This window comes from Daphnia pulicaria, chromosome 2 (assembly GCF_021234035.1).
Source record: "Daphnia pulicaria isolate SC F1-1A chromosome 2, SC_F0-13Bv2, whole genome shotgun sequence".
Taxonomy (NCBI): domain Eukaryota; kingdom Metazoa; phylum Arthropoda; class Branchiopoda; order Diplostraca; family Daphniidae; genus Daphnia; species Daphnia pulicaria.
In genome coordinates this window covers 1,109,197-1,123,862 of record NC_060914.1, presented here as the reverse complement: position 1 = coordinate 1,123,862, position 14,666 = coordinate 1,109,197, and the positions used below count along the sequence as shown (strand labels likewise).

General features: G+C 41.2%; 1 protein-coding gene and 1 long non-coding RNA gene across 6 annotated transcripts in view; both read right to left on the bottom strand.

Annotated features, from left to right (window-relative positions):
• Nucleotides 1–1,665: 1,665 nt before the first annotated feature.
• LOC124327397 lies at nt 1,666–4,016 on the bottom strand. The gene is made up of 5 exons (XR_006916092.1): nt 3,800–4,016; nt 3,492–3,736; nt 3,290–3,410; nt 2,896–3,206; nt 1,666–2,079 (listed from the first exon to the last, which is right to left on the bottom strand). It is a non-coding gene; the product is annotated as an uncharacterized LOC124327397 (long non-coding RNA).
• A 567-nt stretch (nt 4,017–4,583) lies between these two features.
• LOC124326964 (microtubule-actin cross-linking factor 1-like) overlaps nt 4,584–14,666 on the bottom strand; it is a 67,294-nt gene continuing 57,211 nt past the window's right edge. For all 5 annotated transcript variants that reach the window (XM_046785681.1, XM_046785684.1, XM_046785685.1 and 2 more), the window contains 21 exons: nt 13,886–14,624; nt 13,527–13,822; nt 13,025–13,455; nt 12,794–12,956; nt 12,205–12,500; nt 12,038–12,115; nt 11,812–11,865; nt 11,627–11,686; nt 11,245–11,322; nt 10,789–10,896; nt 9,970–10,489; nt 9,762–9,879; nt 8,800–8,993; nt 7,417–7,564; nt 7,267–7,347; nt 6,964–7,198; nt 6,709–6,771; nt 6,341–6,388; nt 6,101–6,157; nt 5,671–5,724; nt 4,584–5,573 (listed from right to left, as the gene is read on the bottom strand). In XM_046785681.1, the coding sequence (XP_046641637.1) occupies nt 5,408–5,573; nt 5,671–5,724; nt 6,101–6,157; nt 6,341–6,388; nt 6,709–6,771; nt 6,964–7,198; nt 7,267–7,347; nt 7,417–7,564; nt 8,800–8,993; nt 9,762–9,879; nt 9,970–10,489; nt 10,789–10,896; nt 11,245–11,322; nt 11,627–11,686; nt 11,812–11,865; nt 12,038–12,115; nt 12,205–12,500; nt 12,794–12,956; nt 13,025–13,455; nt 13,527–13,822; nt 13,886–14,624 (3,987 nt within the window). In that variant the 3' untranslated portion in view covers nt 4,584–5,407. The remainder of the gene's footprint in view (nt 5,574–5,670; nt 5,725–6,100; nt 6,158–6,340; nt 6,389–6,708; nt 6,772–6,963; nt 7,199–7,266; nt 7,348–7,416; nt 7,565–8,799; nt 8,994–9,761; nt 9,880–9,969; nt 10,490–10,788; nt 10,897–11,244; nt 11,323–11,626; nt 11,687–11,811; nt 11,866–12,037; nt 12,116–12,204; nt 12,501–12,793; nt 12,957–13,024; nt 13,456–13,526; nt 13,823–13,885; nt 14,625–14,666) is intronic.

Genomic DNA, 14,666 nt, shown 5'->3' with positions numbered 1-14,666 from the left:
GTGGGAACCAAGCAACAGCAACGAAAGAAGCACCACGCCTCCGCATTACTACGCAACGAAGTCAACATACGCAACATCTACTTACTACGCCGAGGCCCCCAAGTGCTACACCACCAAGGCTCAAGAGTTACGCGACAAATTATGCTGCCCCGAGTTACATCACCGAAGCTCTTGAGTACTACACCACCGAGTATACTGTCCCAGCCTACTACACCGAGGCTCCAGCTTATTTCAATGCCAAAGCGGTCGAGTACTACACCGAACCGCACAAGTATTACTCTGCCCCGAAGTGCACAACCACAACTGAGGAATATAAGTACTATGTAGCCCAGACTTACAACACAGCAGTTGCTCCTTCGTACTACGTTGAACTGAAATACTACACCGAGGCTCCAATTTACTACACCACAACCTACGCTACACCTAGATACTATGACAAAGTTCCCAACTACTACACCGAAGAGGCCACATTACACAACCACGTACACTGCCCCCAGTTTACTACACTGAGGAACCCAAGTATTACTCTGCTCCAAGCTACTACAAAACTGAGGGTCCTGTTTACTACACCAAGCCACCGAGTATTACAACCAAATGGTAAATATTCTGTTTTTACATGGAGTTTTATATTACTATTTTTTTTCTGTTTGTTAATATACCTGTTATTATTGAAGATTTTCAAAATTGTTCAAATTTTTTTCCGTCTAGTTAAATATGGCGTCGTGCTGCTGTTATTGGTTGGGGTCAACCGCTAGTGTAGTTGGCCCCAGAGTAGTACACCACAACTTATGATGTCCTGAACTACTACACCGAAGCCCCAAAAAATAACTCTGCCCCGAGTTACACCACCAAGGCAGCGGAGTACTACACCTCCAAGGCAGCGGAGTACTACGTTGAACCGGAATGCTAAACCGATGCTGTTTCTATACTACAACCTGCGCTTCTCCCAGGTACTTTACCACCAAGGCAACTGAGTATTACACCACTTCTTACGCTGCTACCACCTACTACATCGAAGCTACGAAGTTTACTCTGTGCTGAGTTACCACACCATTAAGGAAGCCGAACATTACACCACAAACGCTTCCGCAACTTACTACATGGAAATTCCTAAATGCTAGATCCGAAATTTCTATTTGATTTTATTTAGATATGTCGGTTGCCTTCATGGTTATTGGTCATTGGGAATTAATTGTTTATCTTGATTGAGAAAATAAAATTTCTAATGCCGGTAACTCTTTTGTAAAACTTGGTAAACTTCAAACCTGTCAACGTTGCGGCAGGTGTCTATTGGTGAGACTTCTTCAAGGTCAGTATCCTACGTTGTGATATGTCTGTTATGTTTTGGAAGTGATTACTGCCTAGTCGTTCTGCATACGGATTTGTTTTAGTGGTTAGACGATGAAGTTTCAAGGGTAAGTTACGAAAGAAACTTGTGACTGTTGATTTTTGCAAATCTTATAAGTAAAAGGCAATTGGCTGATCTTTGTATAATAAAAGACTTAGAAGTTGAAAGAATTCCTAAACAAAACTTGGTATAAATTAAGACACAATGAACAAAAAACTTATAAAAAGAATTGTGTTATATTGTCCCACCTCCACCCACAATTCCACCACATTTTACAGTCATATACATACATACATACACTTAAGTTAACCCGTTGGCTGCCACGCCATACAACCCGTAGGTTGTACTCTACTACTCTACGTGCCACGTCTGAAGGATCCATGACCAAGTGGGACTTGCCATTGCTGACAAGTCCGTGCTGACAAGGGGGGACTAAGGTGCATTGCCTTATAACAGGCTTGCCTTGCGGCAAATTTTGGGCTTGGCGACTCTCCGACCCCGCGGCTTGTAAACCACGAGACCGAACAGCACGGCCCGTGCAGGGGAGAACAAAGGCGTGGCAGACAACGGGTTAACTAACACTAACACAAACGAAATAATACCAACAATACGATGATCCACGTTGATAACGAGTTTCGTTCGCACCAGGAGCACGGGCAACATGCGACGGAGACCGGTGACGACTGTTAAAGATGAGGAAATCCATCTTCTCGACGTCTCCTCTGCATCACCTGAATAAAGACAAAACAATTCTTATTAAGTGACATGCCAATAAAAGTTACATAATAGTCACGTAATACTTATAGGTTAATTGATCTGTTTTTTTTGCTCAAAACTTCAAAGGCGCGCTTTAAATTGCTTAAAATCTACCTAACAATATTGAGAACTCTACACATAACAAAGCTCACTTGCTAGTCTTTTAAAAAAATTCCGGAAGTAAACCGGAAGTAACCACAGCGCCTCAACCATTGAGCTGTCGTCAAATTAAACCACATATTCGTGATCTCCATGAAATTTGGGGTCGATTAGATGTGATTTAAACGAAATCTAAAATTTGGCCAAAATCGAGAATTTTCCTGAACTATAGTTCAGGAAAATTTTCAAAACCGGAAGTACGCGTACGGACAAATAAAAACATGAACTTTACCACAAATTTCACGAGGATCACGAATATGTGGTTCTTTTGTGCCTCGAATGAATATTTACTAAACTACTGACAGAAATGAGAAAATCGGAAGTAGAAAAAAAAGCAATTATCGAAAATTTAACAAGTGATCTTTGTTGCTGGAATAGTAATCGTCAGTTATCACTAAATATTTCAACAAAATAACTGCCAATAAATGTTCAAAGAGATGTGCAAAGTAACTGAAACTGACTGTTTTGACAGCTGCAAATTATCAAAAAGCCGTCTAGCGTTAGAAAAAAGAAACGTAAAACTTCGTTTGAGCGTAAGAAGGGCCTGATTTTGGAAACTATTACACAGACAGAGTCTAACGCAACTAAACTATTGGTAGATAACCTACGAAAATAAGCCAATTATTGGGTACCTGGGCATAATCCCGTGGTGAATGATTACAGGAGTGTAACAGCGGACGGAAGCGATCATGAAGTGGTCCAGAAACTCGCCAAGTCGCCAGTGAAGTAAAACAAATTGTGTTAAGAAGAAGTGAAGCTAGATGAGCGTAGATCGTGAAGATAAGGATCCGAACGTTGGTGGAAGTCCCTCTTCTGTCATGGACAAAAGCCAGCGTTGGCTCAAGGATCTCCGTGCCAGGACCTCACGATTCCATGAAGAAAACTGCGTTGTAGATTGAAACTGGCGGCCGACTCGCGATCTCAGGGGACGTCACAAATAGTTCTGTAAAAACGAGTTGGGAATTAAAAGGAAGCTTAAACAAAATTAACTCATAGTAGCATGGTAAAGGTGATAATGATGTTTACCTTTATCATTTGGCCATTTGGGTGACGAATTCAGTAAGGTATTTGACTTTCATCAAGCAGATCTGGTAAATGTACTAAATACACTACACACTCTTCATGTACATTCTCTGAAACTGGAACTCTAAGTAGCAATAGGATAAGGAAAATTATCCAAAATATTTACAAATTTACACAAATTTATCTATGAAAAATAAAACTCTACCTATCTCTCAGCTGGGTTGCCTTCTGAACGGCTGTAGAAACAGTCGTACACTTGACAAACATTCTGACACAGGTTACACTTGCAAGATTCAGAAAAGATCCTATGGTCCATGCGCAAGAACTTTTGTCTAATTCCACTGTATGTAGGCTTCAAATATGAGTTTCAGGCTTTTGACAGCATAAGGATCTAATGGATGGAAATTGACTGAGCACTAAGTCAACTTGTTGGAATGACGGACTGACTTTCTAGAATTTGAAGAAATGGATGTAATATACAAAAATAAGGAAACTAGGTCAAGATAAACCTACACGAACAAAGTTCACAGAAAATTAAGATACAAAGCAAATTAGCGACAATTTGTTTCGCCATGTTTCATGATGCAGTCTGTACATCATGACAAAATCAACTGAAGACAGTGGCATCTAGCGGTCAGTTAACAAGGGTTGCTGACAGTAGAACTCCAATGACAGAAGAACTCAAATTCCTAAATAGGAATAGAACTAACCTACTCAATCGACATCGACAATAGAACTCCAACGAAAGTAGAACTCCAAAGACATAAGAACTCCTTTTTTTAAATATTATTTAAAATACCCGAGTACCCGACAATAGAACTCCAATTCCTGACAGTAGAACTCACCTACACGACAATAGTTAGAACTCCAATAATTTTTTTAATTATTTTAATTTTCTATTGTCGGATATTTTTAATAAAAATAATAATAATAATTAAGTGCATATCTGGGCATATTATCTCCTCCTTGGTTCTTCTGCTGCCGTTTTCTACTGAAGAGACAGACGTGAAATATACGACATTTTTCTGGTTGCTATATTCATCAAAAAATTTTAAAAGGTTGCATAATAACTTATAACAGTCTAGAAATATTTTTTTCAACTGCTTCCATTATAGTTCATAGAAAATCCGAAACTAAATTTAGATTCACGCTTGCTCCACTAAAACTAATCCTAGAACGTCATATTGCGTTCATGAATATAATTTACTGCGGTTGCCGACAAGGCAGAAAAAAAAACGGCAAAGACGGCTAAATTACAATGACCGGACACAATTAAATACGTGAAATGAAAATACAATTATAAGCCACAGGGTTAATTTATTATCACTATAATTTTGCAAAAACTGGACATAAGATGACAGCATAAAACTAACTGAATGGATTTTCATTAATATGATATTTCGAGGTTAGCCATCGTGTTATACCCTCTTTCTATAGCATTTTACATCGTCAACCCCAACACCGTGCTTCAGAGTGTAAAATTTATCGAGAGAGCACGTTATGTACATTCTTTCGGAGAAATTGCTATTAAAAAAATTGCGACCATAAACTTTATCTCATCAAAAGCGACAAAAAGAATAGCGTAAAACGGAAAAAAATTGTCCGAATCGTGAACACAAAAGATGTAGAATTGTGCTCAAATTTACCCCCGAACCGTCAATTTCCTCCGTTCGACGCATTCCTTAAACGTAAATCAGCGGATGAGCGTCGCGCTCCGTCGTTTTTTTTTTTAGGCGAACCATAAAGTCACGAATTTGCCCTGTTTCTAGTTATCATTGCTATATAAATTCGCGAGTAACATTGCGGGGCGTTTTTAAGATGGGATTTTAAGATTTTTTAAAACAGAGTTAGTGAGAAGTAGTAAATCCAACTGCGAACGAAAGCGCTAACATAACTTCGGCGGAAGAAAGTGGCAGGGAACGGATTAATGTCAACATAAAAAAAAAATGAACAAGACGAAAAACAAAACAAAAAATAATAAAAATCGAACAAACAGAGATGCTCTTCCTTTGCAGTAACAAAAATCCCAAGTATTTCAAATTATTAGCTGGAATTCAACTGAAATCTCCCGATTGGTTGGATTTTACCACTGGACGGATCTTCACGTTTATCCTTTCAAGTTTACTTGGGGCTGGGTCGAGATGTAGGCGTGCCGGAAGGTTTGCGGATACCAGTGCTGGTTACTTTGCGTGCTATGCCAGACATCGAGTCAGAGGTTCCTTCTCGTCTCATCGTTCCGGGAGTGCCCGGAATGCCGGTACCACTCGAACCAGAGGCAGTGCGACCCCTAATTTGAGAAGACATAATCAGGTTAAAAAGTTGGCTACATCCAGAAAAAGAAATGTTGATTTGAATTGGTCTTCCTGGTGTTGACCGCTAAATACCTTTGAGAGGGGGTTGTTAATACAGGAATGTTTGACGTGGAAGGGGTCCGAGACCTGAGTTAGATTATAAGAACACGACAATGAAGAATTTACCCTTACACCATAAATAGACGTGAAAATTACAGTAGAATTATTTAGCTAGTGTTTACTTGTTTCAACTAACTACTTTAGTTTACAATATCTGTGAGATACTTGATTGCAAATAAATTACATTACTAAAAATATACAAGTTTGGTTATTTCCAGAGGTTATTTCTACTTTCTACTGTTTTTTTTTTCTAGTCAATTAATGAGTATAAATTTAAAAAGCAAATTTACAAGAGAAATTTTGTTACAATTTAAACTTTTAATTGTTACATATTATTAATATTTAAACAAAAAAGAAAGCTGGCATGATTTGACGTTGCTTTAGTTATTTATCAAAGGCTTACACTGGCCGGCTAGTAGATAGCGAGGATCGATGACTAGCCGTGATCGAATGGCGAGCTCTGTTGTTTAAAGGCATCAATTAGCGTTTCGAAAAAAAAAAAGAGGGATTGCGCGTTATGCTGCAAAAGCTTTTAACGATAAAATACAATAGCTGGCAGATACAGATAAAACGGATAGTTTAAACGAATCAAGAATGAAGATTGTTAGTAGTAAGAAATACATGAAGTCACACGAAGAATTACCTAGTCCCATCTTCACTGTCAACTCCCACATAAATTGGAATCCTCGATCTTGATAGGAAAAGGCATGAAGAAAAGAAAAGAGGAATGATACCAATTAGGACAGACAACCATCACCAAAGTTATGTCACAAGTTAAGAAGTTATAGACAATATTACAATAGTTAAACTGACTATCGATACTTTGCGATAGGTACATTAACTTTTAATTAATAGATTGTGATGCGAGAGCTTGAAGAGGATGAGAAAAAAAATTGTGCCCGACACCGTTGATAAGAAAGTGGAAAGTTTTTGAGAATAAGCAGGAAGCAACAACAATACTTGTCAAACTAATTTACGACTCGATAAAGTTTTTTTTATTTGACCCATTACCTAGACGGCGTTGACGTTAATACAGGGATATTCGAGGCGGACGCAGTTCGTAATATCCTTGATCTATATATGTTAAGTTTATTTTGAGTTATTGATTGCAACATTTTTTTTTTTAAATCCTGCACCCTATTACAATCACACAAGTGATTTTCAAGAACCATTATAGTGGCTCACGTAATTTGTGTTATTCCACGTTACGGGTGATTGTTACGATGATTGGTTTTAGTTTAAGTTCGTTTCACGATTGAATCTTACCGGCTGGCAGCGCTGATGGCACCTCCATTGAGACCCCCAGATGGACTGGGCGACATGCCCGATGCGCTTGATGAGCTTGGATGACGAGCGCGCGTTTCCACTGGTGACGGAATAGTCGATCTCTTGCGAGGCAAAGTGCTGGATGAGCCTGGTTGATGGCGAGCAGCAGAATCCGGACGTTGGAAACTAGGAGTACGGCGGATCCCTGTGGGTGTTTTTTGCGCGTATCCACCGTCTACACAGGCAAACGTTAGTTAAAACAATTTATCGTGCTGACACCAGCAGAATTGGATATAATCGTACCGTAACTGTCGAGAGATTGAATGGATCCGTGTTTTGAATCCGCATTGCGGCTAGCGGGCCGACTTCCAGAATGACTTCCGCCTAAACGAGATAAAGCATTTCTCTTGGTTACGTACTATATACTTAAGTAAAATCAATTAGCAGAATTACCTCCAGACGTCATTGTCCTCGGAGGAGCGGAGGCCTTGCGGCCACCGTGCAAGTGGAACGAGCCATCGCTTTCGCTGACGGAGCTGTCTGGTGTTCCAGCAGAGAACGATGGGCGCATTGGTGAACTGCGTACCGTCCTCTCGCGGACCTGTTCGGATTGAAACACCTAGTTGTTATGGCTACTCTTCGTCGGAGGCTTAGGCAACATAACATGCGGGTACATCGAAGAATGCCAAAATCAATTCTCACTTACCTTCGAGTGTAACTAGCGAAGAAATACGTACGCTCTATTACACAAGACGATGCTAGAGCAAAAGAAAGAGATGGAAGAGACGAAAAGGAAACGGGCACTTACCAGGCGACGCACAGCTAACTCCATTTCGTGGTACAAACTCGGCTTCTGGTACAAGCCTTCGCGGTAGAAGAAAAAGAGAAAGAGAGCGAAAATGGGACTACAGTGAAGTTATTTTATGAAAGCAATGATACGTGCTGTTAAAAAAGCTTCGGAGTTTAATTTACAATCCTCACTTTCGTTGGATTACAATATACCAGTCTGAGAGAGAGAGAGAAAGAAAGGGCGCGAAAGAGGGTATTATTAGTAGTAATAAGAAGACAAAATGGAGCGAAATTGAAAGCAATCTAATCTGCTTTGCCAATCCTACAGCTTGTTAGTCGACGATCTCATTCTCTACACTCTTTGAAACGATTTTTACCAAATAGCATGGGGGTGTGACAGTCGACCTTCGACCTGCCATGGTAAGAGGATATGAACAAGGCATCTCTTTCTGACGCCGGATTTGATCGAAAAGTGGGGCCAATTCCCTTAAGATATCCTGCGCTGTGACAACAAAGTTACGCAATTAAGACATTAGTACTTTCCGCCCCAAGTTATGCAGAATGCCCTGGACCGAGAACAGACGATAGAGTGAGGAACTTTTGGTTGGGTTTGATGTTGGGATCACGAGGGAATGAGAGGTAATGAGACTGGGATATCGGGTTAGGGATGTCAAAATACAAAGAAGCGTTAGAAGCCTTACCTTTGACGTCGGCACAGCAAGGCAAGCGCTTTGCCATGCAAACTCAACAAGTTATTAACAAGTTCCATGTTACTAGATTGAGTCACTAAGCGTGAATAATACATGTACACTACCTGCATTCTAGAATAAATACGTGCAGTCGACTGATATTTGGTGATGTTACGTAATACTGTTTACAAGTAAGAAAATTTGAATGTCTTCTCAATACCAATGATAATTTTGTTTTTGTTTGTTTCAATACTGTCTGCTCCATTCAAATTTTTTTACTTTTAAGGTTTACGAGCAGTACGAAGTAGTTAAGTAGTAAAAGACCATTAGAGTTTGTAGCAATAGGCAACAAACGGACCTTGGTGATGGGCCCTGCGGTAGGAAGAGAGGGTGATCGTGCATGAAGGGGCGAGACGACCATTTGGCCGGTTCCAGGCTGGCTAGACACGGAGCTGTTGGGGCTCGCTCTGGGCTTGAACGGTGTCATTCCCTGCGAAGCGCCTTCGGGCAGGATAAACTGCTCGCGGAGCTCGAGGTTGGTCCTACCTTTGGCTATTGGAAGGATCGTGCAAAACGTCAAAGTAAGGAAACAAAAACCAAGGCAACAGAACGGCAAAACCAACGAAGCAGCAAACAAATAAAATAAATAATAAAATACCAACAACAAAAACAAAAAATTGTTCAACGAAAACGAATAATAACAACAAAAAGAAAAAAAAAATACGGTGAAATGAGCCAAACGGAAATAAGGAATCGTCAAATCAAACGAGATGAAATTGAGTGAGATTTTCAGTCGAAAACGTCGTTGATGAAATGATGAATGCTTACAAAAGAAAGGGCACCAGAACTCGTGCTCGCCAGGTGTTCTTACTCTGAGATGGGGAATGATAACAACTACGACCATGCAAATAGCGTTCCGTCAAACCGATAATTGGAAAGCGGGCAAACGCAAATTTCGAAATAATATGTAAAAATAAAAAGGGGGAAAAACGATTTATGGGACAATAATTACAGGTTTACGGGTAGTGTGAGGTTTATGGTTTGATTTAGGGATATGGATGATGGACAGAAGAAGAAAAAAATACAATGAATATCCAGCTGACCGATGAATTACTTTGATCTTGATTGAAATCGATATCTCACAGTTGTCCTTAACTGGATGTTTAGCAAACACTTAATCAACCCCAAGGAACAAAATAACAGGGAACTTCCCCATCATAACATGTCTCATAAAATTTCCGGCTTTTTGGTGGTTTGTTTTTTAATGTGAATATTTACATGTAGTCACACGAAATAGATGTAGCAAAGTATGGCACTTACCACGGCAAGGATCGTTTTTGACGAGGAATTCATCAAGTGCCACCCAGCCACCGCCGACACGCACCATAACAGTTGAGCGCAAAATGCGGACCAGACGAAGTTTCTGGCTGTCACCGAACTGTACAGAAAATTAGCACAACAGGATTATATAATTTGATTGAAATTTACATTTAACTTTTGAGAGCATGATAATATTTGAATTTCTTACCCGATACTGTCCTTCGCCAACCTGGTGAACCTTGAACCGATTGCGACATGTACATTGGTTTACTGCGCGTTTCACTTCATCGTGAATGATTTCGTCCTCGGTAGTTGGGCGCTCCTCCCAGTCGGGTCGCAAAGCGGCCAAAAATTCCTTCCAGTCGATATAGCCTTCATTGTTGCGGTCAAACATGTTGGCCACAGCATTCATCTCCATACGGCTGGTAGGGAACTTGGTCTTCATGATTCCATCGATAAAATCTTCGCGAGGAATAAATCCTTCATTATTCTTGTCCATTTTGCGGAACAGGTCAGTCACTCGTGACTTCTTGTTATTCATGTATTTCATGAATCTGCGTCTCCAGTCGTCCCAGCTGAAGTTTTTGACCTTCTCCAGCTCTTGCAAGTAATTCAGTTTGTCTTGGAGACGGCGCTGGCGGTCCCAGGCCATCATCCATACGTTACGCCAGCGATCCCAGAGTTGGCGCGCGCGAGGATTGCGCGGCAACACTTCTACGCTCACCTTGCTACATGGGTTGAATAAAAAGTGCATTAGCTTCTTGGTAATATAAGACGACTTCCTCTAAAAAAATCTGATTATCAACTGAAATCTAATTTCAAACCTAAATCAAGAAGGCGATTTCTAATAGAATTGAATCGAATAACTAAAAATGCTACCAGACAAACAGATGACAATGAACAATCAGGCAAACGAACGAATTGCTAACAAAACTGTGTAACGTCAACGCAATTATAATTCTAAAAAAGGCAACGTCAGGTGTTGGTACAACATTTAAGGATATTGCAACTAAATTTTATTTCCCACCTTCCTTTGCGACTGTTTCCAGTAACTGGAGTAACAGAGGGAGCAAAGCGCGGACCTATATGTGGCCAGTAGTTATCTGGGGTCTTTTCACGGCCAGGGCTGCTACGACTACAAATAAAACACGTAAAGCGTGAGGATGTAAACAAGGATGAACCAAGGATAGTGGAAGCAACGAAGACATGCTTCAAATATAAAACAAATGGCAGGCGTATAACGGCATTACGTTGAGCGAGAATGTCTGCGGATCAAAGGGTTTAAGGAATCCACTTCACATTCACGAAGTAGTGGTAAAATAAAAGAAAAACGGGAAATGGATTGAGGAAAATGGAAGGAAGGAAGAAGGAAGGAAGGAAGGATGCAACGTGTTGTCTGATCAGCGGGGCTTCCAGCAGCAAGCAGCGCCATAGCAACAAAGCCGCATCAACGAAAAGAGAAATAGAATCGAGTGCAAAGTACCTTGCTCCAACCATCCAAGGTTTAGGATAGTCACGTGAAGGAGAACCATCTCGTGCTGGACTCGGTGAAGTCGCTTGACTAGATATACATAGTGAAGTGCACCGAAATGAATCATTGTAATGGGGAAAAAAATGAAAAAAAAAAAATGAAAAAAAAAAAAATAAAATAAAAAAGAATTTCCCAAAGAAGTGCAATAATGTGCAAGACGTTTTAAACTTAAGGACATGCCGGAACAAAAAATGCCGTTCGTAGCATTTAACAGACAAGTATCAGAAAATAAAAGATTTCTAGAAACCCCAAGTGATTTTGCGATATAATCGACGTTAACCGACTGTAATAATAAGAGACAGATACACACAAGTGTGTTGGGATGCAACTTTACCTTGGCTTTCGACTTTGTTGTTGTGGTCCAGGAGTCGACTCTCGCGATTGCGGTTTGTAGCTGTGAACAAGCAAACACGAATTAATCAGCATGGGGCACAGTAGCGGCGACATACCCACAAAAAGCTCGACACTTATAGTTTCTTAAACATATAGTTAGACAACAATTACGTAGTTAAAACTGACCTGGGTCGGACTAGACGGGGTATTAGCGAATTTTCTCGGTCAGGTGTTACACGGCTGTGGAATTACAAATCAAATCCCAAAACATTGCGTTAGTGCATTAAATAGTTATGAATTAGACTCTTTTAATAATTGACTAGATTTTATCTACTCTTCGAGTAAGTTAACGTGCAGTAATATTAGACATTCTGAATTTTTAGTTCTGATAATGGCTAGTGATTGTATTAACCTGGGACGGCGCGCAGGAGTATCGTGTTCCGGTGATGATTCCCGGGTCGGACTCTGGCTGAATTCTCGATCAGGCACTCTGTGAAAAATCGATCGAATGACATTATGAAATTCATAAAAGAGGAATAGGAAGAATGATTAGATTAGCTAGACAGCAATAGAACTTACGAAGATGTCGACTTGTTGCGAGATGGTTTACGCTCGATTTTGCCTGGCTGATTATTTCGAGGTGGTTGCTTGGTTTTACACACGCGATCCACTTCGGGCTGTCGTTTAGCCATGTCCTCCATAAATTCTTGGTGATCCTTGATCAAACCTTCGATGATAGGTAGATCATCAGGTAAGGTTTCGGCTTCCAGAGTAATCAGAGTCTTCTCAGCAGTGGACAGCCAAGCCAGAAGCTCTTCCAGAATGGAGGCCATCTCACGCAAATTGCGGAGGTGTTCGTTAAGACGGTGTTCACGCTACAAATAATAATAAAAAAAAGAATGAAAATAGAGACACACCCCGGGTAGCATGCCATATTGCACTTATAGGCCTAGCTTTTTGGGCTGCAAATGAAAAATTTAATATATGCCGTATGTATCGTGGATCTATGGGCCGCGTGCGGATCTAATATCGCTACAACATTGCAACAACGGCTCTGCCTCATCTTTCCATTAATGTGCGTATGGTCGATTGCCAACATCGGTACAATATTGGGGCAACATTGCTTTCCTAACCGAGCACTCCATATTAGGCAAAAGATTAATATTACCTGGTTAGCCCATGCCATGACTTCTTCCCATCGAGATTGAATGATGGTAATCCAATGACGGATAACAGAGACAGCATCGGGATGGGCCTTGCCAAGGATGTCTTGAGCCAATGCCAAGGTATCGTCTTTGTCAGCCTCTTTCTTGATCACCTCTTCCAAAAATCTAATAACAAACATTCAACGATAAAAGAATTGTCAATGAAATTAATAATGTAATAATTAGGCATGTACTTATGATGGTCTGCCAACTGTTGCAATGTTTCTGGTTCTTCATCGGGTAGAGCGCCAGCGAATCGTAGTTTCATTTCAGCATCTGAGAGCCATTCTAGAAGCATGTTGACTGCTTTGTGCAAAGTTTCCGCTTGGGCTAAAGCATCATCCAGGCGAGCAGATCTGGTGTTTGAAGCTTTGGAAACATTTTCCCAGGTGACATCCAATTCGGATACTTGCTTTTGAATGGCTGCTCTGTCCTCTTCACTGGCATTTGACATAACATCCACGGCCATTTTTCGGACCTGTTTGGTCTGAGCTAATCGGCTATGAAGCTCTTCTTCAAAGTTCTTGTGCTGTTCACGCAGCGCCATCACCGTATCTAAATCTCCATGGACGGGACCTTCCATCATTTGAGCCGGATCCGTTTTGCACAGCCAGTCGACCAACGCCTACAAATGTCATTCAAATAATAATAAATGAACAAACTAAACTGGAACTTTTCCAAGCGAAATAAACAAACCTGAATGGCGTCCTTGAATTGCCCAGAGAAAAGCAATCCTTCTTCGAGCTTCCTCTGGCGATCAACTGACTTGTTGCAAACAGATTGCCACTTGGCCTTCAGGTCAGACATCATCTGCTTCAAGGTGGGCTCATCTGTCTTCGGAGCACGATCCTTGACGAGTTTACCGAGTCGCACGACGCCGTCATAAGTAGGTTGTTTAGCACCAAGAGTTCGTTGAAACTCCTTGTGTTTGGCCAACAACTGCTTGATTTTCTCGGGGTCTTTTCCCAGTTGCAGAACAGCATCGTCAAATCCTAAAGAAGTATAAATATTAAGATGCATTACATCCTATTCGGGTCTAATTTGATTTGGGTTACCTTTTTCAGCTTCGTCTAGCCATGAATATAGTTCGTGCCACGAATCGTGGTACTCCTTGGCCTCCTTGTACGCATGATCGAGTGCCCTAGTTCGTTCGGCGGCTCTTGACAGAACACGCTCCCAGCGGTGTTGAACGCTGATGAGCAGATTCTTAATCAGGATAACATCCTGCTTCTGGCTGAAGTATTTCAGGTGGGTTCCCTTCTTGTCCAAGCTGAGCATCACCTCGCGTTGAGCCGCAATGTCTTTTTGGAAGGTTTTGTGCTCCTCAATTTGGGAGAGGACGGTCTCCATAACACGTGAGGCAGGTTTGAGGCCACCCAAAGTTTTCTCAGCGTTAGTCAGCCAGTCAATGAAAGCTTGAAGGGCATCGTGGAACTCGGTAGCCTCCTTGAGCGCGATCTCCAACTTGATTTTCTTGTCGTTAGCTCGGTTCATCACGTTGTCCCAACGTTGCTTCAGTGTTCTCAGATTATGCTGCAACGAGGAAGCGGCTCCATCGGTTGAACGCTTCAGGTAATCAGCACCGCGTTGTAGGCAGCTTTCGACCAACGGCCGGTTCTTTTCCAGCTCGTGGTAGACTTCCATAAAACGCTGAAGTTGGTCCGATGCCGTCTCGGGTAGACCACCCACCGGTTTCGACATGGACAAAGCACCATCAATATCGTTGAGCCACAACAACAGGTCTTGAATTTCAGCAGTGAATTGCTGAGCCTCCCGCAGGGCATCTTCCAGTTCCTGATAAAATTAAATAGAGAACAAATGAAACACACTGAAGTG